General features: G+C 37.5%; 2 protein-coding genes across 8 annotated transcripts in view; both read right to left on the bottom strand.

The window, feature by feature from the left end:
* Nucleotides 1-25,062, bottom strand: part of mtf1 (metal-regulatory transcription factor 1) — a 37,738-nt gene extending 12,676 nt beyond the window's left edge. The window contains exons 1-6 of one of the 4 annotated variants that reach the window (NM_001441949.1): nucleotides 24,970-25,062; nucleotides 23,659-23,818; nucleotides 23,160-23,228; nucleotides 18,761-19,259; nucleotides 4,813-5,051; nucleotides 1,091-1,222 (exon numbers count right to left, since the gene is read on the bottom strand). In NM_001441949.1, the coding sequence (NP_001428878.1) occupies nucleotides 1,091-1,222; nucleotides 4,813-5,051; nucleotides 18,761-19,201 (812 nt within the window). In that variant the 5' untranslated portion in view covers nucleotides 19,202-19,259; nucleotides 23,160-23,228; nucleotides 23,659-23,818; nucleotides 24,970-25,062. Of the gene's footprint in view, nucleotides 1-1,090; nucleotides 1,223-4,812; nucleotides 5,052-18,760; nucleotides 19,260-23,159; nucleotides 23,229-23,658; nucleotides 23,819-24,969 lie in introns of those variants that run through there. The other 3 variants (NM_001441950.1, NM_001441947.1, NM_001441948.1) reach the window with 3 other exon arrangements.
* Nucleotides 25,063-26,307: 1,245 nt separating this feature from the next.
* Nucleotides 26,308-27,500, bottom strand: part of inpp5b (inositol polyphosphate-5-phosphatase B) — a 55,339-nt gene continuing 54,146 nt past the window's right edge. For all 4 annotated transcript variants that reach the window (XM_087286442.1, XM_087286443.1, XM_087286444.1 and 1 more), the window contains one exon: nucleotides 26,308-26,683. In XM_087286442.1, the coding sequence (XP_087142568.1) occupies nucleotides 26,544-26,683 (140 nt within the window). In that variant the 3' untranslated portion in view covers nucleotides 26,308-26,543. The remainder of the gene's footprint in view (nucleotides 26,684-27,500) is intronic.

The raw sequence follows: 27,500 nt of genomic DNA, 5'->3' as shown, positions 1-27,500 counted from the left end.
CTGTATATAAATATACAATTTTTAAATATTTATAAATATCGGCCTATACATATCGGCTATCGGCCTCCAAGTCTAAAGAATTATCGGTTATCGGTATCGGCCAAAAAATCCATATCGGTGCATCCCTAGTTAAAACCTATGAGTTACTTTCTTTCGTTGAACACAAAATTATTTTTTTAAATGCTGGTTGCTGAGATCCACTGATTTCTACAGTCATTTTTGCTCTTACTATGGAAGTCAATGGGCCAAGCATCTAGCATTCTTCAAAATATCCTATATATGTTAGAAGCTCAAAAATTTAAAACCACACAAGGGAGAATAAATGAGATTATTTTCATCTTTGGGTGAACTGACACTTAAACACTGTTGAACATTGAAAATACAGCCCCGGGAATAAATTTGGACACCCTATTAAACTGAATAATTTCCAAAACAGCACATACCAAAAAATAAATAAATAAATAAAATTAAAAAATCTGATTTTTTCATGTTCTCCCCGTCTTGGCGTGGGTTTCCTCCGGATGCTTCGGTTTCCCTCACAATCCAAACACATGCACTACAGGGGAATGAAATAAACTGGCCATAGTGTTTGTGTGTGAATGAGTGTGAATGGATGATTCCCAGTGATGGGTTGCAGCTGGAAGGGTATCCGCTGCGTAAAACATATGCTGGATAAGTTGATGGTTCATTCCTCTGTGGTAACCCCTGATAAATATAGGGACTAAGCTGAAGAAAAATGAACGAATGCATAAATTATCTAAACATTTGCATATTATTCAATAAAATTACTGTGCATTTACACACATATGAGTGTGGAAATAAATCGACTGAAAGACATGGCTCAAAAATCTGCCGGTACAGATTCTGGATCACGGATTTTTTTAACTTGGCTTGATTTTTGTTCAATAAATATCGACACAGTGTGAGATGTCATGTGATGCTGTTCATCTGAGATTTGATGTTAAGACCAGTCACATTTTTTAATGTATTTTTATAGAAATACAGAAAACCATACATTTCAATAGGCTGTCCTGACTTTTTCCTCACTAAATAAACTCTGATAGCAGCCCTGTCAACGTGAAAGGCTCACCGGAAGGGTTTTTCGCCAGTGTGTGTGCGGATGTGCTTCCTCAGGTCACTGAGTGTGGTGAAGTACTTGGTGCATCCCTCTGATTCACAGTTAAACGTCTTCCCGGTGTGCAGCCTCTGGTGTGCTTTCAGTCTGATGAGAGAGAAACACAGGATTATTTACAATCACACAAACAGCAGATGCTTTCATTCAAAGTAGGAATGAATTAATAATGTATCATTCATAAAGTCAGAACAGTTCTTCAGGTACTGCTGAAATGTAAGATTTAGGGCCATTATGCTTTAATAATTCAATTATTCTGACATACAAATACGCATTTAAAAGGTCCCATCATGAAAATTAAATAACGTTTTTTATATATTAGTATAAGTACGTTAGTTTTATGGATTTCTATAAGCTAGTGTGCTCTAAACAAGTGACGAAATTTGCGTTTAAAAGATATAAAACTGATATAAATCTAAAAGCTTGCAGCTTGTCACATGCCTAAATCGATCAAAAATGTTGACACCACCTCATACTTAAGTTTCTGATCAAATCTTCTGACCAATCAAATGCTCTCTAGTATCTGACATGCCCCGCCCCCTTCGAGAAGCTTCTCGTTTGCTTTTCATTTGATGCCTTTAAGTTCATTCACTCTCACTGGCAGAGCTGTGATAAAAATACACACTATTGGCTGTTTTTTTTACAAGGGAGGGGCTATTATATGCCCCACCCTCTCTTTAATTTTGTTAAAATTATGTCAAACATTGAATAAAAATGCAAATTAAAGCACTTCATGAGACCTTTAAGTTCCTTTGTTTCAAGCATCATGACTGATTATCACTTCTGCTTGATATGTGTAAGTCTGGACCACAAAACTTGTCATAAGGGTAAATGTTTTGAGACATTTATGAGAAATGAAAGGTCAATGAATAAGCTTTCCATTGATGTATGGTTTGTTATGGGATAATATTTAGCAGAGATACAATTATTTGAATATTGTTAAATTAAGAAAATGATTAAAAAATAATAATAGTAATAAATAAATAATCATAATAGTAAATAATAAAAAATAAATAAAAATAATAAGATATGATTAAATAAAAATAAATAAATAAAATTATAATAAATAAAAGATGATAGTAAAACCAAATAAAAAACAATTTTAAAAAATGAATAAACAAAATAATAAAAATAAATAAATACAAATAATATTCCAAATAAATAAACAAATAACATAATAAAAATAAATAATAATAATAAATAAAAATAGTAAATAAATAAATAAATAAATATAATAATAAGTGAATAAATAAAAAATAAATACATAGAATAAGAAAAAAATAAATAATCATGTTAATAATAAAATAAAATAAACAAATAATAATAATTTATAAATAAATTAGGGGGGGAAAATAAATATTGAAGTATTGACAAACATTTAATGACATTAAATGTTTGTCACATTTAAACATTTTAATGACATTAGGCATAAAATAAAAAGTCAATAATCCTCAACCGTACAACGTATTTTTTTTTTTTTTTTTGCGTGCACACAGACACATGCGTACGCATGTGCATAAACATGCTCGAATTAAAGACAAATGGAAGCAAATCTGGCCAACACTAAATTTGCTTGAGGTTTCTGAAGTGGCCCGGCCGGTATACACCTAAACTTCAAATGCTTCATGTCCATTATGTAGTTATTTGTAATTAACTGTTAATGTGTCTGTGAATTGTTAGGTGTGGCTCTGTGAAATCTTGTTTACTTCTTCTGTTCTGCTATAGAGTTGCTTTAAAGTAGAAACTAAAGTGTAGTTCTAAAGCAAGCCAACACCTACACTGTTTTTTTATATTTAAAACCTTAAACGCAATCCATTTTATAAAGTTCAATCTAAATCCAAGTACTATTTTGATCAGAATTTTAGTGTTGCTCTGAGACACAAAAAATATTCTTCTCCTTTGTTTGGAAAAAAAAAATACAGGTAAAAACAAAACAAAAAAACTGTAGCGTCTAAAAACTACAATGTTTGTACTAAAAGAAAAGTGAAAATGAAGAAAAATGGCCCTCTCTTTGTGTGATACTGCTGTATTATGAAAAAGAAAACTCCATACAGTTTTTTTGGTTTCATAACTCCAATTATAGGGTTATTATAATTTTGCGTTTCGCGTTTGTGTTGTTTTTTTTTTTTTTTTTGCAAAGCAACTTACATAATCTATGTTAGCTCACACACAGCTACATCCTAGGTGTTGGTGAATGTGAAGAGCCAGTGGGGGGAATGGGATGGTGTTGATAAAAATTGATTCCATGTTAAGTCTACGGGATTTTTCCATGTTTTTGTAAAATGACTTTCTTCATAGTAACTCAATTGGAAAGTTTGGGGTGCTCTTGTGGCTATGGGCTACTAACTGTGCGTTCACAATGAAAGCGGTGAGAGTGTCCAAGGTCGATCTGGCCGCCCTGGTGTCAACGCTGTCTGCTTTCAGCTCTGGCGGCGAGAGCGTCAAAATTCGCTACATTGGTCCCATATATAAAGGGGCCGTTGCAGCATATCAGTTACATTCCTGCGTGAAACATGCTTTTTAGCATGAAAATGTTGCGCACTTCTTATCAAATTCATTTAACAATGGAAGATCGAGTAGCATGTGGTGTGGCTTTGCTCCACTTAATTATCCAATGTGTCCATATGTCTGAAATATCCTGAAGCAGCATTACTGTTTTGTACGGTCACGTGAGATTCCCGCTTTTTTTAAAGATAAATATCTATAACATTAATGCACACCAGTAACTCGCCAATAACTTATTTAATGCATGTTCCTGCAAGAAAACATTGTAAATAACTGAAAAAACGGCCACCTCAACAATCAAACCCTTGGGAACATTTGTGGTTGGAACCAAAGTTCACAGGGCTGTATTCTCTTAACTACTCTCAAGCGGTGGACTTCTTCATTTTGATTGGTTGCCGCGGAACCGCGTCATAGCTCATTACCATAAAGTTGACTAGATTTCAACTCTCCTCGACGCCAACACCGGTGAAGACGCGTCGCGCTGCTCTTCGCCGGCTCTCTTTGAAAATAAATGACTTTCGGCTACATTGACGATCTTGGCGCTTTCGGTGTGAACGTACGGTTACACCCCAGGTTAATAGGTAGTTTTACACAGCTTGACAACCTCTTCAATTGTTTAAGATCAATTGTTTCTAAGAATATCTTGTTCAGAGTAATGATGGGTCAAAACTTGGTCCCATGTTAAGTCAATAGGATTTTCCCAAGCTTTCTGGGTCAGTATTTGGAAAACCGAAAGTTTGACTCGTTGGAAAATATAAAGCAACAAACAACAATGTAGAACACATCTGTAGGCCAAATTTGAGGCCTCCTAAAGCCCTAGGAGGAGATACGTTTGTTCCCAGAAGAAAGAAGAAGAATAAAAATAATGATAAAAGTAATAAAAGAATAAATAAAAATAATAATGATTAGATGGGATTACAGCACGTTGGCTTTCTCAAGCCAACATAATAAATACAAAGTGACTCATGACTCTTTGATGACCGATTAAACAGCACACAAACGCAAATCTGCATGTAGGTTCATAAAGAACACTGTATTAGCAAACAGATGCTAGCAGCTTCAGGCTATCAGTCACATGAGGATGAGCTTCTGTGAGAGCCACACATTAAACAAAACCCACAGGACAGAAGCAGCTCACAAACCACGTCGGTGTAAAATATCATGCTCATATTCACCTGTAGAGAGTGTTGAAGGCTTTCTCACAGCCCTGGACGTCACACTCGAAGGGTTTTTCCTTTGTGTGGACGCGGACGTGGATCTTCAGGCTGTAGGATGTGAGGAAGGCTTTGCCGCAGCCTTGCTGGTTGCAAACAAACGTGTATTCGCCACGGTGCGTCTTCTGATGAGTGCGCAGGTTTCCCGCCGTGCTGTAGGTGCGCGTACAGCCTTCGAACAGACACTGGTATCTCTTCACCTGAGATGGAGAAAAAGAGAGGAAAATGAAAGTCTGTATAGTTTGCTTATTTGTGTTTTTAGTCCACCTTAAATACAGTCATGGTCAAAAAATTCATTGGAGCACATTTGAAATGTATAAAAAAGTGACTTTATGTTGCACAGCAATACTGGCAAAGTATTCTGTGGACAGATGAAACCAAAATAGATTTTTATTTGGAAAGAACACACAACGCTATGTGTGATGAAAAAAGGTACAGCATACCAACATCAAAAGCCCATCCCAACTGTAATATATGGGGCCATCATGGTTTGGGGCTGCTTTGCTGCCTCAGGGCCTGAAAGGATTGCTGTTACTGACAGAAAAATGAATTCCAAAGTTTATAAAGACTAAGGATGTCCCGATCCTCCAAATCCTCGATTTGATTAAATTTTCGATTCTAAAGTCACAGTTCGATTCAATTTAAAAAAGAAAAATTAAGCAAAATCATAAACAAATCATACAGTAAATGAATAAAGATAAGTTACACACATAATTGCCACCTGTCAACCGGTAAAAAAGGTGCACAACCAACAGGAACCAACCAACAGTACCCGAGGTGCTCGCTAAAATTACCAAGTACAAGTGTGAAAGTGAAAGATTGAAGCAGTCTACTGACCCGCTAACTGCCTGGACCCGTTATCTCGAGCGCATGACAATGTGTGTGCGTCTCTGTGTGTGCCAGCCTGTGTGTGTGTGTGTGTGTGTGTGTGTGTGGTCACGTGATGTGCGTTTTTAGTGGTAGTTAGGAAGGACGGCTGCTAAGAAATGCAAAACGCCAGTGTGGATGTGGATCGTCGTCGTTCTAAAATGCCATTTAAAAACTAAGACCTACTGATGTAAACAGGGCCTGAGTGTGTATTTTTCGCGAGCGGATTTGCAACAGGAGCGGGGCGGAGGACTGCGATGCCGGTGTTGTCTGTCGGCCCAACCCTAATACATAGCAGAGCTTGCAAACTGTTTTTTTTTTTTTGACAACACGAACATTGTCAACATAACTTACTGAAAATCCTAAATACTTTCACACCGACTTTATTGAAAGAGCAGAGGGTTTAAGCTCTGTCGATGGGTCTCCTGCGTCTGCAGTTCAAAAAGCTCTTCAACAAGCCTGTCTTTTTTCCATTTGGCAAGCCAAGCTGACGTGACATGGGGGCGTGGCAGCATCGACGATTCCATTTTTTGATTCGATAATCGAAAGTGAGCATGAATTTCAATTGATTCCGATTTAAAATTGATACCGTTAATAAAGACATTTTGCAGGAAAACTGAGGACCCTCTGTCTGTCAACTGAAGATCAACAGAGGATGTGTGATGCAACAGGACAACAACCCAAAGCATAAAAGTAAATCAACAACAGAATGGCTTCAACAGAAGAAAATACACTTCTGGAATGGCACAGACAGAGTCCCGACCACAACCCGACTGAGATACTGTGGCATAATGCCACAAACAAATCATTCATATTTGCTCTCAAAATTGAGAGAATCAAGAAATCTTACTACCACAATGCTGTGTACACTGAAATATTTAACTAAAACACTTTTAAAATTCTGAATTGTTTTGGTTTTATGCTTGAAAACTCGTCTCAACTTGAAATATGGCGGAGAAGCCATCATGATATGGGGCTGCTTTGCTGCCTCAGGGCCTGGACGGATTGCTGTTATCAACGAAAAAATGAGTTCCTAAGTCTATCAAGACATTTTGCAGGAAAACTTAGGAACATGTCCACCAACCAAAGCTCAACAGAGGATGGGTGAGGCAACAGGACAACAACCCAAAGCATAGAAGTAAATCAACAACAGAATGGCTTCAACAGAAGAAAATACACCTTCTGGAGTGGCACAGAGTCCCGACCACAACCCGATTGAGATACTGTGGCATGACCTCAAGAGAGCGATTCACACCAGGCATCCCAAAAATACTGCTGAACTAAAGAGCGATGGTCTAAAATCCCTCTTAATTGTTGTGCTGGTCTGATCTACAACTACAGGACATGTTTGGTTAAAGTTATTGCTGCCAAAGGAGGGTCAAGGAGTTATTAAACCCAAAGGTTTGCATACTTTTTCCACCTTGCACTGTGAAATATGTGTTAAAAAGAAAAACATATTTGTGTGGTATTAGTACTGTTTTTCAATTGTTGTGACTTTCAGTGAAATGTATCAAAGGGTTCACAAACTTTTTCTAGTCACTGTAATCCACTCCTGTTTATTGCCACTGACAATGCAACATGCTTTGCAAAGGTTTAATAATAGCCGTAATTTTCATACACAAAAGCATGTATTAATGCATACTGTTTTAGTTTCGCTATCAGCTCTTGTCTGTGGTTTAATTTGTGCTGTTTCATGAGCACGTTGCATATTATGGGACTAAACTGCTGTGTCAGTGTTCTGCATTGTCAGTTGCATTACCCACAGAACTTCACTCCCATTGGCACTTTAATAGATTTACCCTCTTTATTAAATCCCAGGCTTAGTCTTTACTTTTAAAGACAAAAGCGGTGAGAGTTTACGTTAAATGCCACATACTGCTTATTATCCATTCAAATCAATCAGGGTCCCTTTAATTACAAACAAGCAGGGAAGTATCAGACATATCCTTAAGTGAAAAGGTGTGTGCATTAATTCTGGGGCTTCACAATCTAGCAACCACTCTCTCTCTCTCTCTGTGCGTGTGTTGCTTCAAGAAAAACCACCATTCATTTTTGTGGTGCGTTAATTTGTTTAATTCTTCTTTCAATAAACTTCGATCTGTCATATAATCAATAACAATTTGATATTTTTTTATGATTTATTTATTAATTATCGGAATAATTTCTCCACTGAATAGCACTTTATTATTACAATTTCTCTATAATTTGTGCTTTTATTATTATTTTCATCCTCTCCTTGTGATAATCGTATGATTGTGTGGAACTTGTTTTCATGAGTAAGAGAAGGTCTCCATTTCAAGGTTTTTAATATCAATGGATGATGCTGCGAAGCAATAATTCTCCATAATATGTGTGTTAAAAACAACTTTGTATTTTAATTTGAAGCATGCGCAGCTACGATTATGATTAGGAGACTATTAATTAAATCCCAACTCGAGTACTGTTAAACATGTTTGCGTATCGCATGGCTCTGCTGACTTCTTGTCCAAATAATACCTGGAAAAACTCAGTTAGTGATTGTCAAATAAATAAACTACATATTGACAAACATGCATACAACCACATTCACCACCAGGAGGCGACATCATCATCTCCTTAATAGTAATTTGGCCAACTAAAGCAAAAAACACTGCATCTTTAGAGTGCCTGAAGTGTCCAACATTACACACTTCTGTTTATCGCTCGAACAAGTCCATCATCCATGCATTTTATTATAAACTGCACATGTTTTTTTTACTTTTTAGTGCAGAATTTTTACTTTGATAGAATTTACCATTACACTTTAAGTCATATTAACTACTATGTTCTCCCAGTGTTCGCGTAGGTTTCCTCCGGTTGCTCCAGTTTCCCCCACAGCTCAAAGACATGCGCTGTAGGTAAATTGGGTAGGCTAAATTGTACGTAGTGTATGTGTGTGAATAAGTGTGTATGGACGTTTCCCACTAATAGGTAGCTGGAAGGTGTTCCGCTGCATAAAACATATGCTGGATAAGTTGGTGGTTCATTCCGCGGTGGCAACCCCTAATTAATAAAGAAACTAAGCCGGAAGGAAAATGAATGAACGAATGAATAACTAATATGTATGTACATGCATTCATTTGGTATAATACATTTATAATGTATAACACACTCATTGTCACCACAGCGGAATGAACCACAAATTATTATGGCATTTATTTTATATAGCAAATAACCCTAACATATGTGCCTAACCCTAACATACATACAAGTTAATGTAACTTAAAATATAATGTGACTATTTCCTTTGTCTGAGCACCAACAAACCAACACTTTCACAATGAACAAACATGCTTTATCTAAAATATGCATATGACAGATGTTTATCACTGTACATTTTCTTGGTAATCATCACTCGTGGTGACGCGTCGCTGATCAGAGATGTAACTCACACGGTGGCACCCGTGGTTTGTGTGTGTGTGTGTAATGTGACATTAAACGCAGCTCATGACATTTCCCAATCCACCCACTCCTCATTTCCTGTCACACTGCTGGCCAGCGTTCACTTTACTGCTGATACCACTTCTGCAGCACACATTACTTGGGTAAAACGGGCCCATGTGAAAGAGCACAACTTACTAAAACATATTAAGGCACCATTAATTATTATGTCACAAACGACTTCAACTTAAAAGCATTTTGCACTTTAAGCAAAGATTTCCAGAAATACACAAAAAATAAAATCTTTTATTGCATAAAAATAAAACAAAGAAGAGGATTCATTATGAATTCAAAAGTTTCAGAGGCATGCGTTTACAAAAAGTGACCTAAATAGTGGATTTCTATATTAAATAACATTAAAAAATATTGATCACACCCCCTGGTTTTTCGCGACTCCGCAATCGCTGAATCTAACGCAAAATCAACAAAAGGTTGCAAATTTGGGCGATTCTGCAAAATTAAATCTTAATTAAATGCAAAAAAAAAAAAAAAAAAAAATCACAAAAAATTTAAATAATCTCGTAAAACATTCAATTCCAAACCATTTATTTATTTCAGTTTGCAATTGATATTTTTACATGACGCGATAGCGCAGTAGGTAGTGCTGTCACCTCACAGCAAGAAGTTCACTAGTTCGAGCCTCGGCTGTGTCAGTTGGCGTTTCTGTGTGAAATTTGGATGTTCTCCCTGCATTCGCGTGGGTTTCCACCACTGTCCAAAGACATGCGGTACAGCTGAATTGGGTAGGCGAAATTGTCAGTAGTGTATGAGTGTGAACGAGTGTGTATGGATGTTTCCAAGAGATGGGCTGCACCTGGAAGAGCATCCGCTGCATAAAATATATGCTGGATAAGATGGTGGTTCATTCTGCTGTGGCGACCCCTGATTAATAAAGGGACTAAGCCGACAAGAAAATGAATGAATAAATGAATGAAGAGGGGGGAGTTGATAGCCTGCGCGCGACGTGTCTGAAGTGCGAGGACGGATCCGGGGGTGATAAGGGTGCGTGACTTATTTAAGGAGTGGAAGGGAGACTCATGATTTCCGGGAGATTATCACTGGTTTGCGGGCATTATGAGTCCCGCAAATCCACAGAGACTCCCAGAACTTCCAGGAGACTTGGGATGTCTGAATATCACATCTAACAACTGTAGTGAGATGCAATCCAGAGGTAAAGCATTGATAAAGACGTGCACTGCTCTCGGTTTCTGGAGCTCTGAGAGGCGTGTGGCTGTGTGTGGCTCTGCAGTGAACACCACTACTAACCTCTGGTGTAAAGAGGTAGAAAAGCATATATTAAATAGTTTTTTAAAAATATATTTAAATAAAATACTACCCTCAATGTTTTTAAAATGCTGTATATGCTAACACATTACACTAAAAGTTGCATTATTTCCATGTATTATGCTTGAAACCAGTTAATGAGACTTGCCTGCTCAAAGCAATATCATATATGGGTCACTTATGAAAGGTCATGAAGAAAAAAAAAATCTGATTTGAGCATAAAAGCGGACAGTGTAGCTGGCGCTGAGAAAAAAAAATAGCTGAGCTCTGGCGCATTATCCAGCATCATTAATCATTCCATAAATACAATGCTAAGAGCTTGTGCAACACACAATAGAGCTTAAAGAAAACAAACAGTAACCTAGAAAAGCATTTAAAAGTTATCATGAGACAAATCTCTGCATGTATTATTGTGTGCGGCACAATAGGCAGTGATTTGCAAGTCTGTGTAATGCAAATAAACCACCTGGAGCCATTTGTTGCAACCAAATTATTCTGTTTCTGCATCGCAGCCGCCATTACACACGAGTAATTCTAGATTATGACAACATTTGAATGTTTTTTTTTTGTTGTTGTTTTGCATGTTCTCTGCAGCCTGAAATCACTGCAGATGTTGCATAATATCTTTCAGGTCAATCAATCTATCACATAGAGGCTTAGAGACTCAATGCTGTGATAATGACTCATAAATCTGCACGCAAGTCTTCTGGCATGAGATGGTAATGCCAGCAACACTGCACTGGCGGAGATGTTGAGGCTGAACTGTGTGTGTGTGTGTGTGTGTGTGTGTGTGTGAAATGGACTGAGTCATCAACACTGATCCCTCAACAAAACTGATGCAGAATGAATGAACTGAGATCACCCAAAAATGCACAGATTTAGTGGTGTTTAACCAAATTTTGAAGGTGCTGTATTTAAGTTTGACTCTTCTAAAGCAAAAACACCATAATATGTTTGTAGATATTTAAGAGATATGCTAAGTGAACTTGCTTGTTCAGGGGTGTTGCCACACATAAAGCTCTACAGGGGCACAGACAACTTTGCAACAACTTTGTTCATAAGGTTAACACAAAACTTTCCATGTAGAGCTTCTTCGCGGGACTACACACTTGTAAACACACTCCAACGAGTTTGCATGGCTCTCGGCCCCGGCTACACGGTCAGTGCTACCAAGCTGACCAATGCAACGTGTAGTTACATATTTTTTTGAGGAGTGCATGTCAACATCGGTGACGGCCATGGCCATGGCTCTACAACCATTTTGAGGCAGCACTTGACGCAGAAGTATAACTCAGTCTTTAAAGTACAAGCAGACGCGACCATTGGAATCGTTTTGGCTTGAGACATGTTAAATCCATTTCCATTGATTTTTAGATGTTAAAAACAGCTCGTTATGTTGCTTAACGTTGCAAACTGATAGTTCCTTATTGAACACTTTTTAACAGCAAGGTTATATTGTTCTATTAAAATATATTTTTTTAAGATTTTGTCAAATAAAAGATTTTTCTAGTGTCATCCACCATAATCTTGTGGCTTAAAACTATCGGTTCAGGCACCGTATCATTTTAAAAGAATCGATTTAGCACCGGTATCGAAATAAACCCAAACGATACCCAACCCTAATGGACAGAAAGAATGGTAGAAGGAAAACAGAACAAAAAACACAGGCCTCTTGTGATTTTGCCAGATTCGCAGATGGGAGAAGTTTACTAGACCAGCAGCAACCAGCCGAAAGAGCAGAGGAAAGCTGAATCCAGAGCTGTGATGTGAAGTCATGTGGAAAGACAGATCCTTTGGGGATGAACGCCCCGTGTAAACACAGGCCTGGAGCTGAACACATCCTCTTCTCTAGCTTATCTGATGGCTTTTTACTGAACTAGCAGATTTCTCAAACATGCATGACTGGCAGACAAAACAACGTCTGCAGTCAGGGGGTCGTCATTTTAAAAAAGACCCATTATGCTATTTAACCCCTTATATACAAAAGTTGAAGTCAGAATTATTAGCCACATGTAGGGTTGGACCGATCGCCGATGGCCAATAGACAACACGATGCAGAGCCAGCATCGCCGATCCTCCGCCCCACCCTCGTCGCAAACCCGCTCGCAAAAAATACACACTCAGGCCCCGTTTACACTAATACGCCCTAGTGTTAAAATGGCATTTTAGAACGAAAATGATCCACATCCACACCGTTTTACCTAGCATCTCTGAACAGCCGTCTGTCCGCTGAAAACACACATCACGTGACCAACACACACACAGCCACACACTGTCATGCGCTCCTCTGAGCTCCAGAGAGCAGTGCACGTCTATCAAGGATGTACCGCTGGATCGCGTCTCACTATCGTTGGTAAACGTGATATTTAAACATCCTAAGTCTCCTGGAAGTTCCGGGAGTCTCTATGCATCTGCGGGACTCATAATGCCCGCAAACGAGTGATAATCTCCCGGAAAACACGAGTCTCCCTGCCGGTCCTCAAATACCCTTCTCACCACCGGATCCCTCCTCGCTCTTCAGACTCTTCCGATGTTTTCGATAATCGAAAAACAACGGTGGTGTCAAAGGTCCAAAGTAAATGTAGTTTTTTCTGGAATAACAATGTTTTGGTTTTTTTATTTATTTATTATTATTATTATTATTATTTTTTTTTTTTACATTTTATAAGGCATAAAAGGGTTCCCTTTACAGGTTGCTTGTACTGGATGCTTTAATGAACACAGAGCTATTGTAGATTAAACTTCAAATAAAGAAGCGCAGGGCAGGAAAGAGCAGGGGTTAAAGAAATGCTGATGCTGTGAAGTCCGTTTGAGTAATGTTGTAACCAAGGATATTTAAATATGTAAAACAATACAAGAGATTGACCTCGCAATTTAAAATAGTGAGTAAATCAAAAGATTATACAAATAATAATATTGACATAAAATAATATATTTATAAATATTTAAAAAGAATTGTTATTTTCATTCATTCATTTTCCTTTGGCTTAGTCACTCTATTTCAGGAGTCGCCACAGTGGAACGAACCACCAACTATTCCAGCATATGTTTTTACACAGCATATGCCCTTCCAGCCTCAACCTTGTCCTGCAAAACACCCCCCCCCCCCCCCCCCCACACACACACACACACACACACACACACACACACACACACACACACACACACACACACACACACACACACACACACCTTCTTGCTGTGAGTCGACAGTGCCAACGACTGAGAATTGTTATTTTTTATTTATTAAATATATACCTTTACATTTTAAAGCATATATACTCAATTAATTTACTATATAAATAAATATATACACACACACACACACAGTGATTAATCAGGTCTTGTTTTGGTTCAACTTGAAAAAAAGATAAAATAATATAATGGCTGTTTCTGTGAGCTGTTCGTGCTCGATTTACTCCTGTTTCAGTGAATAACAAAACGGACGTGCAGAACTGCCTGCAGAAACACCAGCAGGCACAATTATTATGTGCGAGTTTTGTAATCATTTGTTCCCAAAACCAGAGGAAATCAACGTCCGCTCTCGATTTAAATGGCCACATGATCTTACTCATAAATAACCACGATTTGCATGAGTCTAATAAACTGCTGACAGTCACAGCCAACATTCAAACATGTGTTAGATGGAGCAGTTATAGTGTGGAGATTCAATCTTTAGCCTTCTTACATACACAATTTCATTATAACATTATAAAAGCTATTACCATATCTGTCAACCCTCCCGTTTTTCCCCGGGATTCTCCCGTATTTTACAGTTTTATGCCTCTATGGTCCTGTAAAAGTGTTTTCCCGTATTTCTCCCGTATTTTTAGTCTTCTCTGAAGGGTGGTAATAACATTAAAGAGCCGATCCTCCCTATACGCAACCCATACCGCCAAACCACCCTAACCCATGTAAGTCTGTTCTGTGCTTTTGCTTTGTTTAGGCATAAAAACACTTTGAAATAAACATAAAAACAGCGGGATTCCTTTTCTTTTCATTACAGGTGCCGTCTCCCCTTCATATGCAATCCTCAAAACAATCATATAGTGCTGCATGTCTGTCAGCTGCCGTGGTCCATAGTGATAAATAGGGGGCGAAGCAGTGGCGCAGTAGGTAGTGCTGTTGCCTCACAGCAAGAAGGCCGCTGGTTCGATCCTCGGCTCAGTTGGCGTTTCTGTGTGGAGTTTGCATGTTCTCCCTGCGTTCGCGGGGGTTTCCTCCGGGTACTCCGGTTTCCCCAACAGTCCAAAGACATGTGGTACAGGTGAACTGGGTTGGCTAAATTGTCCGTAGTGTATGAGTGTGTGTGTGGATGTTTTTCAGAGATGGGTTGCAGCTGGAAGGGCATCCGCTGCGCAAAAACGTGCCGATAAGTTGGCGGTTCATTCCGCTGTGGCGACCCAAGATTAAGAAAATGAATGAATTTAAAGGGGGAGTAAAAATACTGACTTTGACTTAGAGCTGCACGATTCTGGCTAAAATGAGAATCATAATTTTTTTGCTCATAGTAAAGATCACGATTTTCTCAGGATTCTGTAGATGTAAAATAAAGCTTAATATGAGAAGGCTATTATTATTATTATTTCACAAACATATGGTAAAATAACGATAATAATATTATGTGCAAGTCTACTGGTTTCTATAAATATTTATATTCTACTTATAATAATTCTGATGTTGAATTATGTTTGAGATATATGCTTGCAATCTGTCATTGATAACTTATTAGACCCTTTTATTCACTTGTAAAATCAACATACAGGCTTGAGTAGTTATACTGACACTGTAAACATTTATTTTCATGCACAACTGTGTTTTCGCTATGAAAGAAAAAACATATCAAATGCTTGTCGTAATCATTACTCTATAATGCAATATGATTATGTGAATGATGTGCATGCTTTCGGTTTCATTTTCACTGCCAAGTGCTGTTCATACATCGCGCGCGGCTCTCAAATGATCACTCTGTGAATTTTATTTACAACTGTATTACCTGTTATTCACAGCCTATGGAGGTTCTGTCTACTAAAGTAGACGTGTGCGCGCGTCTTATCATTAAGTAGAGTGCGCACCCGCCCTCTCTGTGGTAACAGCTCACGGTCAGCAGCTCAAGTCACGTGTGATTTGCTGGCCGCGAATACAGCATTATATGAAGACAAAAATGACATTTTTAGGTGAATTATACCTTATAAATACAGTACGTGATTCTTTTTTTAACACCATTTGGAGGTGTCCATGTCGCTAAGCAATGTATGTGAAACAATGAAAGACTCGTGCAGCCGCCTTTGCTTCTCTCCAGAACTTGAAAATATGATTGGCAGAATTGTAGAAATGCTGGATAAAGATTGTCTAGGGCAGTGGTTTTCAAAGTGGGGGTCGGGACCCCCCGAGAGGTTGCAGGACAATGAAGGGGGGGTCGCCTGGTGGTTTCCAAAAATCTATTTATTTTTATTAAACCAAAAGAATGACCATATTTTATCCATAACCTACTGAAGAGAAAAAATGGTTACTATATACTACTATATAGTTACTATAGTAGCTTATAGTTACTAGTTCTATTGGATTGCTACTTCTCAGGTAATTACATTATATTAAAGACACAGCAATAGCATCAGATGCAGCAGATTGATTTTATAACACCAGGTTAAACTTTCTGGCTCATTTACAGCACTGACATACATACAAAAAATAAAACAAAGAATAGACTTTGGTCGATTGGAATGTGTGCGCCATTGCATGCAAGGTTTATGTAATTATAACCACCTCCGAGGATATTGGGGGTCGCAAGTAACTGGCATTGTCATTTTGGGGGTCGCGGGCTGAAAAGTTTGGGAGTCCCTGGTCTAGGGGGTCGAATCGAGATTGCGATTTTTTTTTGATTAACTGTGCAGCTCTACTTCAACTGTATATATGTATATATGTATATATATTTAAATCGCAGCAACAAAATACGGTCATAAGCATATTTTGGAGTGTAAGCCATAATCCTTCGGAAGTGCAAGGAGTATTTGCTTTTCACGTCTCATAGAACAAAATTCCTAGGGATGTCAAAATTAATAGTTTTTTCGGTGCACCGCGATGCAGACGTGAACTGACGTCATTTATCTCCTACGCGCTCTGTTGCGAGGGAGGTGAGCGCCGGTATTTACAACACTGAGGAGCCAACTCAGGGCCAGCCCGTGACATAGGCAGTATAGGCAAACACTGTACATCCAGGGGGGCGCCAGAAATGAGCGCGGTTAAGTTGGTTTTGTTTTCGATATTCCAGACACATTCAGTTATAGCGGCAATAACTCAAAAACCTCTAACCCTAAAAAGATCTAAAGTGTGTTTCCTACAAAAAGACAAAGCTGGTTATGTTTCAAAGCTGTCTTTTTCTTTTTTTTCGCTCGACATTACGACCACTGCTCCCTTTAAGCCCTCGCAATATGTGTTTAGCCGAGAGAGTTTAGCATTTCTTTTTTTTTTTACTCCGCTCATCACGAGCTTTCCCGGCTAAACGCATATTGCGAGGGCTTAAGCCTGATTTATACTTCTGCGTCAAGTGACCGGCGTAACCCACGGCGCAGGCAACGCGCGTGGCTGTGCATTTATACTTCTGCGCGCTGTCTCTGTTGGTCTGCATTAACACTTCCGAAACGCTAGTGGGCAGTGAGGTGTAAATGTTCCTCTGTGTCGAGTTTCTTCTCTGCTTTTTTGCTTTTCCTGAACACTTCCGGGATGTACAAGTGGCTCAAACTCGCTCATTTTGAGGCAGGAACCGGCGGACGTGCAACAACTTTAACTAAGAGGTAAACACAAAACAAAACTTTCCATTCGGAGCTCCTTCACGGGACTCCACACTTGTAAACAATCGGCGATGGTCACAACGAAGGGCTATGCGTCAGCGCCGTAGCATACGCTGGCGTTTGACGCAGAAGTATAAATCAGCCTTTAAGTGTGTGTGTGTGTTTGTTTGGTGAGGTCTATGTTTGTTAATGAGTGTGAAAGAAAGACGTGTGATGCTGTGTGTGTGTGTGTGTGTTTATACAGACAGCTTGTTATAGCCTCCCCCCAAAAAATAACACTGTGTATGGAAAGCATCGTCAATGCACCGTGATGCACCGAGTAGGGTTGTAACAATATACCGGTATGACGATCTACCACGATTTGAAAGTGCACGATTATCATACCATGAACAATTGCATATCAACGGTTTTAACCCTTAAAGACTGAGACAGCCGCCCGCGGCTAAAAATAAGTATTGCTCTTAAATGTTTAATAACTTTTGATCCGAGGCTTCGGAATCAGTGCGGTTACGTCATCAAAATTTGACAATGCTGATTTGACAAAGAAACGTTCGTCACTGTGTCTCCGGACAAACCAGACATGATACATTGATGCATTGTCCCTCCTCCATGCCCAAATTGGTTCAAACTCGCTATATCACAACCAATAAGCATAGGTTTCGCTTTTGTTTGTAGACCAACGAGCTTTTTGAACAACACAGAATGAGAGATAGGCATACATTTATGCTCAGCTAAATAAAACGCAAAAAAAAAGTTTTGCATGAAATAATTCTCATACTAAGTACTTTTGCATGCACAGCAGCACAGAAACATGACAAAACAGTGACACAGCAAAGACGAACTGCTGCTCTTGCTGTTTTCAAAAGACGCAAATGAAGGTGCGGCTGTTTGTCTGCATTGCAGACAACCATATCCAAATCCATATCCACAGACAACCATATCCATGCTGGCACATAAAACCTAAGGATGTTCCATATTAAATCTAGTTTCGTTATGTAACTATTTATAGTATAGTAAATATTTATATCTATTTTTTTACTGAGGATTTGCACCATGTTTATTTGGACTTTATTTGGACTTTGACACATTATTTATTATTTTATTATTTTTTTATATTTGTTCATTGTACAAAAAAGTCAAAATTGCTTCACTGTTCTATTATTTTGTAACATTTGTAACATACCGTATACTGCGAAACCATCAAACCAAGGTATTGTTTTAGACGATTATAATACCGTAAAAAATTCATACCGTTACAACCCTAGCACCGAGATATCGAATTAAATCGAAGGCATGATAATCGCAACCGAACCAAGACACCAGAATAGGTTCACACCTCTAAAAATTACAAGCCAAACTCCTCACAGCTACAACTCCAGAGTCTGCGGGTCAAAGCAGACGTTGCTCAAAGGCAGCTGACGAAGACCAGAAACTAGCATTATGCAAATTCATCTGAGCATTTTTTAAAAACACAGCTAATTCGCATAACACAAGATAAAAGCCCTCACCTCTCTCTGCTTGGTCTCTGGGCACTCAGAGTGTAATGTCAGCGTGGCGCCCTCGATGTTTCGTGGCATAGGTGTGGACCCGGGGTTAATGATGAACTGGATTTGGTCCGGCGAGATGGTGTGGTGGATGTACCCCTGTGACATGCCGTCAGGGTCACCCATGAAGGCCAGAGATCCCTCGTCTCCCTCTCCCTCCGGCAGGAACGTCATACCGTCCTCTTCTCCTTCCTCATCCAGACGGATCGGGTCCTGCTCGATGAGAACGGTGGTGCGATCGTAGACGGTTCCCGAGGAGGACGAGGGGCCCGAGATCATGTTGCCGTCTTTGTCAAAGTTTGCCATCTTGTCCTCGTCTTCCTCTTCTCGGCCAAGTTTGTCCACATCCTCTTCCTCGTCTTCAAAGAGCATGGCTGTCTCCGAGAGAGGGCCATTCTCTCCCATGATCCTGACGGAGAAGCTCAATCCTGGGTTTGTGTCCACGTGCGTGCTTTTGTTGCGTCTGGAATAGGTTTAAAGATGTTAAAGGCAACAATCGTCCTGGGAAATGATGACAATTGGTTAAACTGAAAACAGCATTTTATCAGAATGAATCAGAAACTGACTTACAATAACAACACAGGAAATGAGTTCTACGCAAAATAAAAAATACAATATTGTGCAATAAATTTGGAAAAAAACAAAGGAAAACTTTTACATTTTTTATTAATAAAATATATATATATATATATATAAAAAAAACTGACAAAAGTTTTGTCGTCGATGCCAATAGTAAGAGCAATAATAATAACTTCACTTCTAGTTTATCATTTGGAAAAGTGGCAGAAGGTCCATTTTTTAGATGAATCATCTGTTGAGCTGCATCCCAATCATCACAAATACTGGAGAAGACCTACTGGAACCCACATGGACCCAAGATTATCACAGAAATCAGCCAAGTTTGGTGAAGGAAAAATCAAGGTTTGGGGTTACATTTAGTGTGGGGGCGTGTGAGAGATCTGCAGAGTGGATGGCAACATCAACAGCCTGAGGTATCAAGACATTTGTGCTGCCCATTACATTACAAACCACAGGAGAGGGGCAATTCTCCAGCAGGATAGCGCTCCTTCTCATACTTCAGCCTCCACATCAAAGCTCCTGAAAGCAAAGAAGGTCAAGGTGCTCTAGGATTGGCCAGCCCAGTCACCAGATTACATGTCTGGGTAATATGAAGAAGGAGGCACTGAAGATGAATCCAAAGGATCTTGATGAACTCTGGGAGTCCTGCAAGAACGCTTTCTTTGCTATTCCAGATGACTTTATTAATCAGTGATTTGAGTCATGTCAGAGATGTATGGATGCAGTCCTCCAAGCTCATGATGGAGTCAGATACAATATTCATTCGGTCTCCACTGCAGTATGACTTTATATTCTATACTGGACATTATTTCTTATAAGTGACAAGACTTTTGTCTAAGTAGAGTCAGACCTTACTGACCTAATTAAATAATTAAAAATCAAGGCATCATATTTTATTTTGGTCAAATAAGTGTTATCTAGAGGCCTTTGTCTTTCACTTAAGCCACTTCTGACACCAAATGATCAACTAGAAGTTATTGTTTGTTGACAAGACTTTTGTCAGGTAGATGGATGGATGGATGGATGGATGGATGGATGGATGGATGGATAGAAAAAAATAAAATAAGGAAAAAATATTTTAGTAACGAATAACAATTTAAAATTAAATAAAAAAACATGTGACCTTGGACCACAAGACTAGTCTTATGTTCTACATATGTATTTTATTAACAGTGAAAAACAGATTGAATTTGTTTATTTATTGATTTTTCTATTATGCCAAAAACTTAATTTTAGGTAAAGATTATGTTTCATGAAGATATTCTGTAAAGGTCCTACTGTAAATAAACTAAAACTTGTATTTTGATCTGAAGCATAAGATTCCAGATTTCGGTTATTAAATAAATAAGTTTTCAGCTGATAAATAAATCCCAATTCCCAAAAATTGACATTAAATAAATTATAAATATCAGATGAAAATCTTCAAACTTTAAAGAAAATTAGAAATGCTGCCTTTACAAGCAATTTAAATCAGTTCAAAATGTAGAGCAGATTACTAAATAGTAAGAAAAAGCTTAATTTAATATTAAAAATAGAACCATATATATATATATATTATATATATATATATATATATATATATATATATATATATATATATATATATAGATAGACAGACAGACAGACAGACAGACAGACAGACAGACAGACAGACAGAAATATATATAGATATTTTTATTTTTAATTATTTCCCAAATTATGTTGAACAGGGCAAGGAAATTTTCACAATATGTCTGATAATATTTTTTCTTTTGGAGAAATTCTTATTTGTTTTATTTCGGCTAAAATAAAACCAGTTTTAAATTTTTAAATACCATTTTAAGGTCAATATTATTAGCCCCTTTAAGCTTTATTTTATTCAATAGTCTACAGAACAAACCATCGTTATACAATAATTTGCCTAATTACCCTAACCTGCCTAGTTAACCTAATTAAGCCTTTAAATGTCACTATAAGCTGTGTAGAAGTGTCTTGAAGAATATCTAGTCAAATATTATTTACTGTCATCATGGCAAAGACTAAATAAATCAGTTATTAGCAATGAGTTATTCAAACTATTATGTTTAGAAATGTTGAAGAAATCTTCTCAACGTTAGACAGAAATTGGAGGAAAAATAAACAGGGGGGCTAATAATTCTGACTTACAACTGTATATATATATATATATATATATATATATATATATATATATATATATATATATATATACATATATACTGTTAACACACACTATTACAGTACAAAAAGAATAATAACACAATATTTTCCCTTACTGAATCATTATAAAAACTGCATGTTATAGCATACAGCTCTAGAATACAGTTGTAATAAATAACATATTCATATAAAATATTTACATAATGTGTTGGAAAAACATTTATCACATTCCAAAATCAAGAAACTAGGACAATGCAGGCAAACAAGTTCTGGCTTGTGTTTTACACTACTGTACCATCCAAACAATCAGGGTAAAGGTGTATTTGCAACCTGAAACCACTGTTGCTGTGTAAATACAACAAATAATCTCTCACTCTCACATATACACATATACAAACCCTAGCAAGCAAACAATCACTTCAGACAACATGCTTTAAGGTCATAAACAAGATTATTATTTTACCTACTGTATCAAGACTCCTTACTAAATATAATGAATTACCCCAGCAAACAATGCTGTGTTTAATAGACATCTAATAGAGAGCTTGGCTAAAACAAGGCTAAACCTGGGCTGTCAGTGAAAATCTAATAGACATCTAATATTCTTAAAACGAATAGAGGTAAAGTTGGTTTTCTATTGGGATATTCAGACATTCTCCTTAATAATATAATGTCAGAAAAGTATTCTTTGCAAATTTTAAATAGGGAAATCATATTAGCAGCAAATGACGATCAATGTACAAAATTGTTTACAGTGAATTAGATAGTTAATGTTGTTTAGAAGTCATACCTGCATGCTAATTCCGATCGAATATTCAAAGTGACATGATAAACAATATAGAGACTGCTAAATGAACGAACATAAAACCAACTACCCCTATTTAGTCGTCAAATAGACGGAATTTATATGAATAGTTATTTATTTCTGTTTATTTAATGGCTAGTGTAGTTTTGGTCTATTCTTAGACATCTATAAGATTTTCACTGACAGAGACTGACAGAGACTGTTTTAGAGACGAATAGGTATAGACGTCTATTAGACATCTATTAGACATCTTTTAAAAACAAATCAATGCTTGCTGGGATGTTTTAGTACATTTCATGACACCCAAAATGGCAGAATAATGCCAAAACACTATCTAGGAAGACAACAAAATAGGTTATTATACTCGAAAATGCAGACTAGGAAGGCAGCTGACTGAGTGAGCATGATTTGAGACACACTGCATTTCTGAATGCCTATTTCTCATCCTACAAGACAGATACAAAGAGGACATTATGTCTCAAAGTGATAGACACATTGTGACAACAAAAAAACCTTCATAAATATCTTTCAGCCCTGATGAAGGTGCTTTTTATATCCGGCCCCTGTCCCTTCAGTCATTCTGGACACTTTCGAGAAGTTTCATGCTCACTTTGACATTGATGACGATCACATTCATGCATAAAAAATGTTTATATTTATGATGGTAAACACGCATATAAAAAACTGCCAACACACCACAAATCCGAAAAACACGCATACATAATCGACATGCACTCCTAAAAGGCATTTATTTACCGTAAAACTGATGTTCTGTATAAGAAAACAAACTGTCATGTCAAGACTGCTACATGATTAGCTCACCTGTATATTGAAGCTCCAGTCATTAGTTCATCTGCTTCTGTCCGACCAACATTAACAATATCCAGAGGACTGAAATAATTAAGCAACACATTTTTCATATATGTATAAAATAATTGTGGTAGTTCATGTATTAATACTCCCCCAAAATGCTAACAGGCTAAACTGGTAAGCTGTTCACATCAATGACAGGCGTTAGCTTCATTAGCACGCCATTAATGACCGTTTATACGCTACAATTTACATTGTCTTTAAACAAAGGAGCAGCTAAAGGTGTCGTTATATCACGGTGAAATGCTAAATACTGCGAACACTGTGAATACGTGACAGTTAAGCGCTGAAATGTTATGCAGGGTGGATGTATGCTAACACGTTTAACCCGTTAGCATTGAAGTGGGAATCGAATAAAACGAAGACAAGCCGTTGAAATGTCTGAGCGACAACCACACGCGTGTGAACCGCAAAAACAGCAGGAGTTAAAATAAATATGTCAAGCATTTACCAGTGTTATGAAGACGCTCGAAGCCTCGGTAATGTTGTGTATCGGGTCCTGTCCTCATTCCTCCCCAGCGGCACCATTATGAACAGCAGCGCACACTGACTCCAGGTCAGTTATTCAGATCTGTTCAGAGGATCCACAGCAGATTCTCCTCCGAGCATCACTGATGGATTCACAGCATACTTACCTTTTTACAGTCATTGATACTATAGAGGTAAAGTTGGTTTATATTCACACATTCATTCATTTAGCAGTCTCTATATTGTTTATCATGTTACTTTGAATATTCGATAGGAATAAGCATGCAGGTATGACTTCTAAACAACATCAACACTATCTAATTGACTGTGAACTATGTTGTACTTTAATAGTCATTTGCTGCTAATATGATTTCCCTATTTAGAATTTACACAGAAGACTTTTCTGAAATTATATTTTTAAGGAGAATGCCTGAATATACCAATATAAAACCAACTTTATATTGATACTTACGCACTTTTGTTTTGCTTATTTTACTGGAGTTTTATATTCGCACTGTATGGAGTCAATTTAGTGCCATATACACTTGCAAAATAAAATAAAGTTTTGTAAACAAAAAATTAAGCATTGAGCAAAAAATAAATAAATAAAAATAAATAAATAAATGCAAATCTCCAAAAATCGCAAAGCAAAAACAAATTTTTGAGAAATAAAAATGTATTTTGCTGACAAAAAAAAAGAACTGCAAAAGGAAAATAAATTTTTGAGAAATAAAAATTACATTTGCAAACAAAAAACTGCAATTAAAAAGCAAGTCCAAAAAAAACTAAAATATTTGCATTAAAAAAACCTTTATGTATAAGATTAGCATTTATTTCTATATTTTTGCTCAATACTCTATTTTTTTGCGCTAAATTTTCTTTTATTATGCGTTGGTTGTCTGGTTTTAGCTGGTTGACCAGCCTGCTTTTAAATGGGTTTGGGCCACTTTCAGCCTAGTCTCAGCTACTTAGAATATAAAACCAACTTTACCTCTATTTGACCAACCTAGCCAGGCTGGGAGCCCAGCCCAAACCAGCAAAGGGGTAAAGTTGGTTTTATATTCGCACATTCATCATTGAGCAGTCTCTATATTGTTTATCATGTTACTTTGAATATTCGATTGGAATTAGCATGCAAGTATGACTTCTAAACAACATTAACACCCTCTAATTGTACTTTGATCGTCATTTGCTGCTAATATGATTTTCCTATTTAGAATTTGCAAATAATACCTTTCTGACATTATATTATTACGGAGAATGTCTGAATATCCCAATAGAAAACCAACTTTACCTCTATCATACCAGCTATTCTCCATCTTAAATCAGACTGGTCAATCAAATGACTGAAACCAGCCTGGAAATGGCCAAAACTCCTCTAAACCAGGCTGGTTGACCGGCTAAAACCAGCTAATCTGGTTTAACCCTTTATGGCAGTGGTCACCAAACTTGTTCCTGGAGGGCTGGTGTACTGCAGATTTTAGCTCCAACCCTAATCAAAAACACCTGAACAAGCTAATCAAGCTTTTACTAGGTATACTTGAAACACACAGGCAGGTGTGTTGAGGCAAGTTGGAGCTAAACCCTGCAGGGACATCGGCCCTCCAGGACCACGATTGGTGACCCCTGCTTTATGGCATGGCATTGCCCTCAGGCAACAAACCAGTTTTTGGGCCACAAACCCCTCTTTAATTTTTAAAAAATAAAATATCACAAAAAAAGTCTAATAATAAGTTGGTGACCAATGACACTTGAGGTGGGTGTGGATTTGACCAGTCCTCTGGGAGCAAAAGAGACATGGGACCATAGCCTGCTTGAGCCCACTGCTACACTAAGGTTAAGGTAACTCAAACCATTTGAGGAAACCGATTGCAACAAACCATTTAAGCTCAAAAACGAATGCTCTTACAATTTCGAGGAAAAAAAGGAAATTAGAAAAAGTTCTAAAATTTAGAAATCTTGGATTAAAGATTGCAATTGTGAGTTCCAGCATTATAATTCAGATTTTATGCCTCGCAATTCTGAGAAATAAACTCACAATTATCAGAAAAAAAGTGTTGAAATTCTGAGATAAATATATATATATATATATATATATATATATATATATATATATATATATATATATATATATATATATATTCATTCATTTTCTATTCAGCTTAGTCCCGTTATTTCTGTGCAGAGTTTGCATGTTCTCTCCGTGATGGCGTGGATTTCCTTTGAGTGCTCCGGTTTCCCTCAAAGCCCAAACACATGCGGTACAGGAGAAGTGAGTAAGCTAAAATTGGCCGTAGTGTATGTGTGTGAATGCAAGAGTGTATGGGTGTTTCCCAGTCATAGGGTTGCAGCTAGAAAGGCATGCCCTGAGTAAACCATATGCTGGATAATTTGGCGGTTTGTTCTGCTGTGGCGACCCCAGATTAATAAAGGGACTAAGCCGAAAAGAAAACGAATGAATCTTATTAAAACATTACTGTCAGGTTGACATTGTCTGATATTTGTAAAATAGATATGTAATAAAATTAAAGGCATGTGGTAAAACATAATTCAAAATAAAAACCTGTAAATGACGGCGCATCCAACATGAGGAACTGATTATAAAATGAAAGGAAAAGGCAGAGGCCGAGACTGTTATAATGGTTTAGATTTATTATAAAAGAACTGCTGTTTTTGTATGTACAAACATCAAAATACAAATAGTTTTTAATTAAATAAACGTTTCTCATCTGCTGTGTAATAAAACAAATTAGTTTCCATAACTGTTTAAAATGCGCTGAATTAAATGACCGCTAATAAAGTCGGTCAACATGATCCCGCTGGAAAAACAAGGGCTTTAAGATAATGAAGGCAGCATGACGCAGAACATTATTCAGGTGATTTCTCATGAATGTCTCTGTCAGAGGAAGTCTGGACCAAGAAATGCTGGAAAAACTCCTTCACTTTTCTTTTTTCATTGATATCTTGCTTGTCAGGGGACCTCAGTAGAAGGCCAGCAAAGATCGGCGCTGTAAACAAACCAGAAATCAGTCAATCAAACGGTTTTAAATGCCTGTAGAAATCCCTTTGGAAATGTATTGATGCCTTCAGTTTTTTCAGGAATGTACAAAACCTTAAAATCTAAAAAAAGATGCCAGAAAAAGTTCTCTTTTGCTTAAGGAGGACGTTTTATTGTAACTTTATCTTCTGTTTCAAGTTAAAAAGCTCCTTTTCCCACAACAGGGACTTAATCTAGCTATCAGAAAACAAACTCTAGACCTGCTAAACACATGCATCCAAATTCACAGGCAGTTTTGGATAGGTTGCTTTAAAAAAAGTAATTAATTATAACAAATTTGTACTTTTTTCCGCTGAGTAGTACGGTACGGTTTGTTACTCTTTTATGGCCGTTTCCACTGTCAAAAAAGGACTGAAAAGCGAACCGCACCGTATCACTTTATGGGTACCCTTTGCAAAGGATACCTAGCATGACAAAAGGGTACCAAAAGGTGGAGCAGCTGATCGCTATTGGTTTACAGAGATACAGTACGTCACTCGCTTATTGACAAGCAGGAGAATGAAAACAAAGAAACCGCCATTTTAAAAAACACAGCCGAGATATTACAGCGTAATACTATATGCATATAATAAGGAGCCATGGCCGACCCGAGCTCAAACAATCCTTGTTGTCTACTTGACATCCAGCTACAAAGCCAAGAAGAACAAAATGTGCCATGTCCTGTTGTTGTTTTAAAGGTTCGTCTAAAAGTGCGAGTGGTTTCGCTTTCTTGCTTGTGCTAGCCGCGCGTCTATATTTGAAATAACGAACTTCTTGACCTCATGATA

Source organism: Danio rerio, chromosome 16, assembly GCF_052040795.2.
Source record: "Danio rerio strain M-AB ecotype USA chromosome 16, GRCz13ab, whole genome shotgun sequence".
Taxonomy (NCBI): Eukaryota; Metazoa; Chordata; class Actinopteri; order Cypriniformes; family Danionidae; genus Danio; species Danio rerio.
The sequence above is the reverse complement of the archived record's forward strand: the minus strand, read 5'-3'. Positions and strand labels throughout refer to the sequence as shown.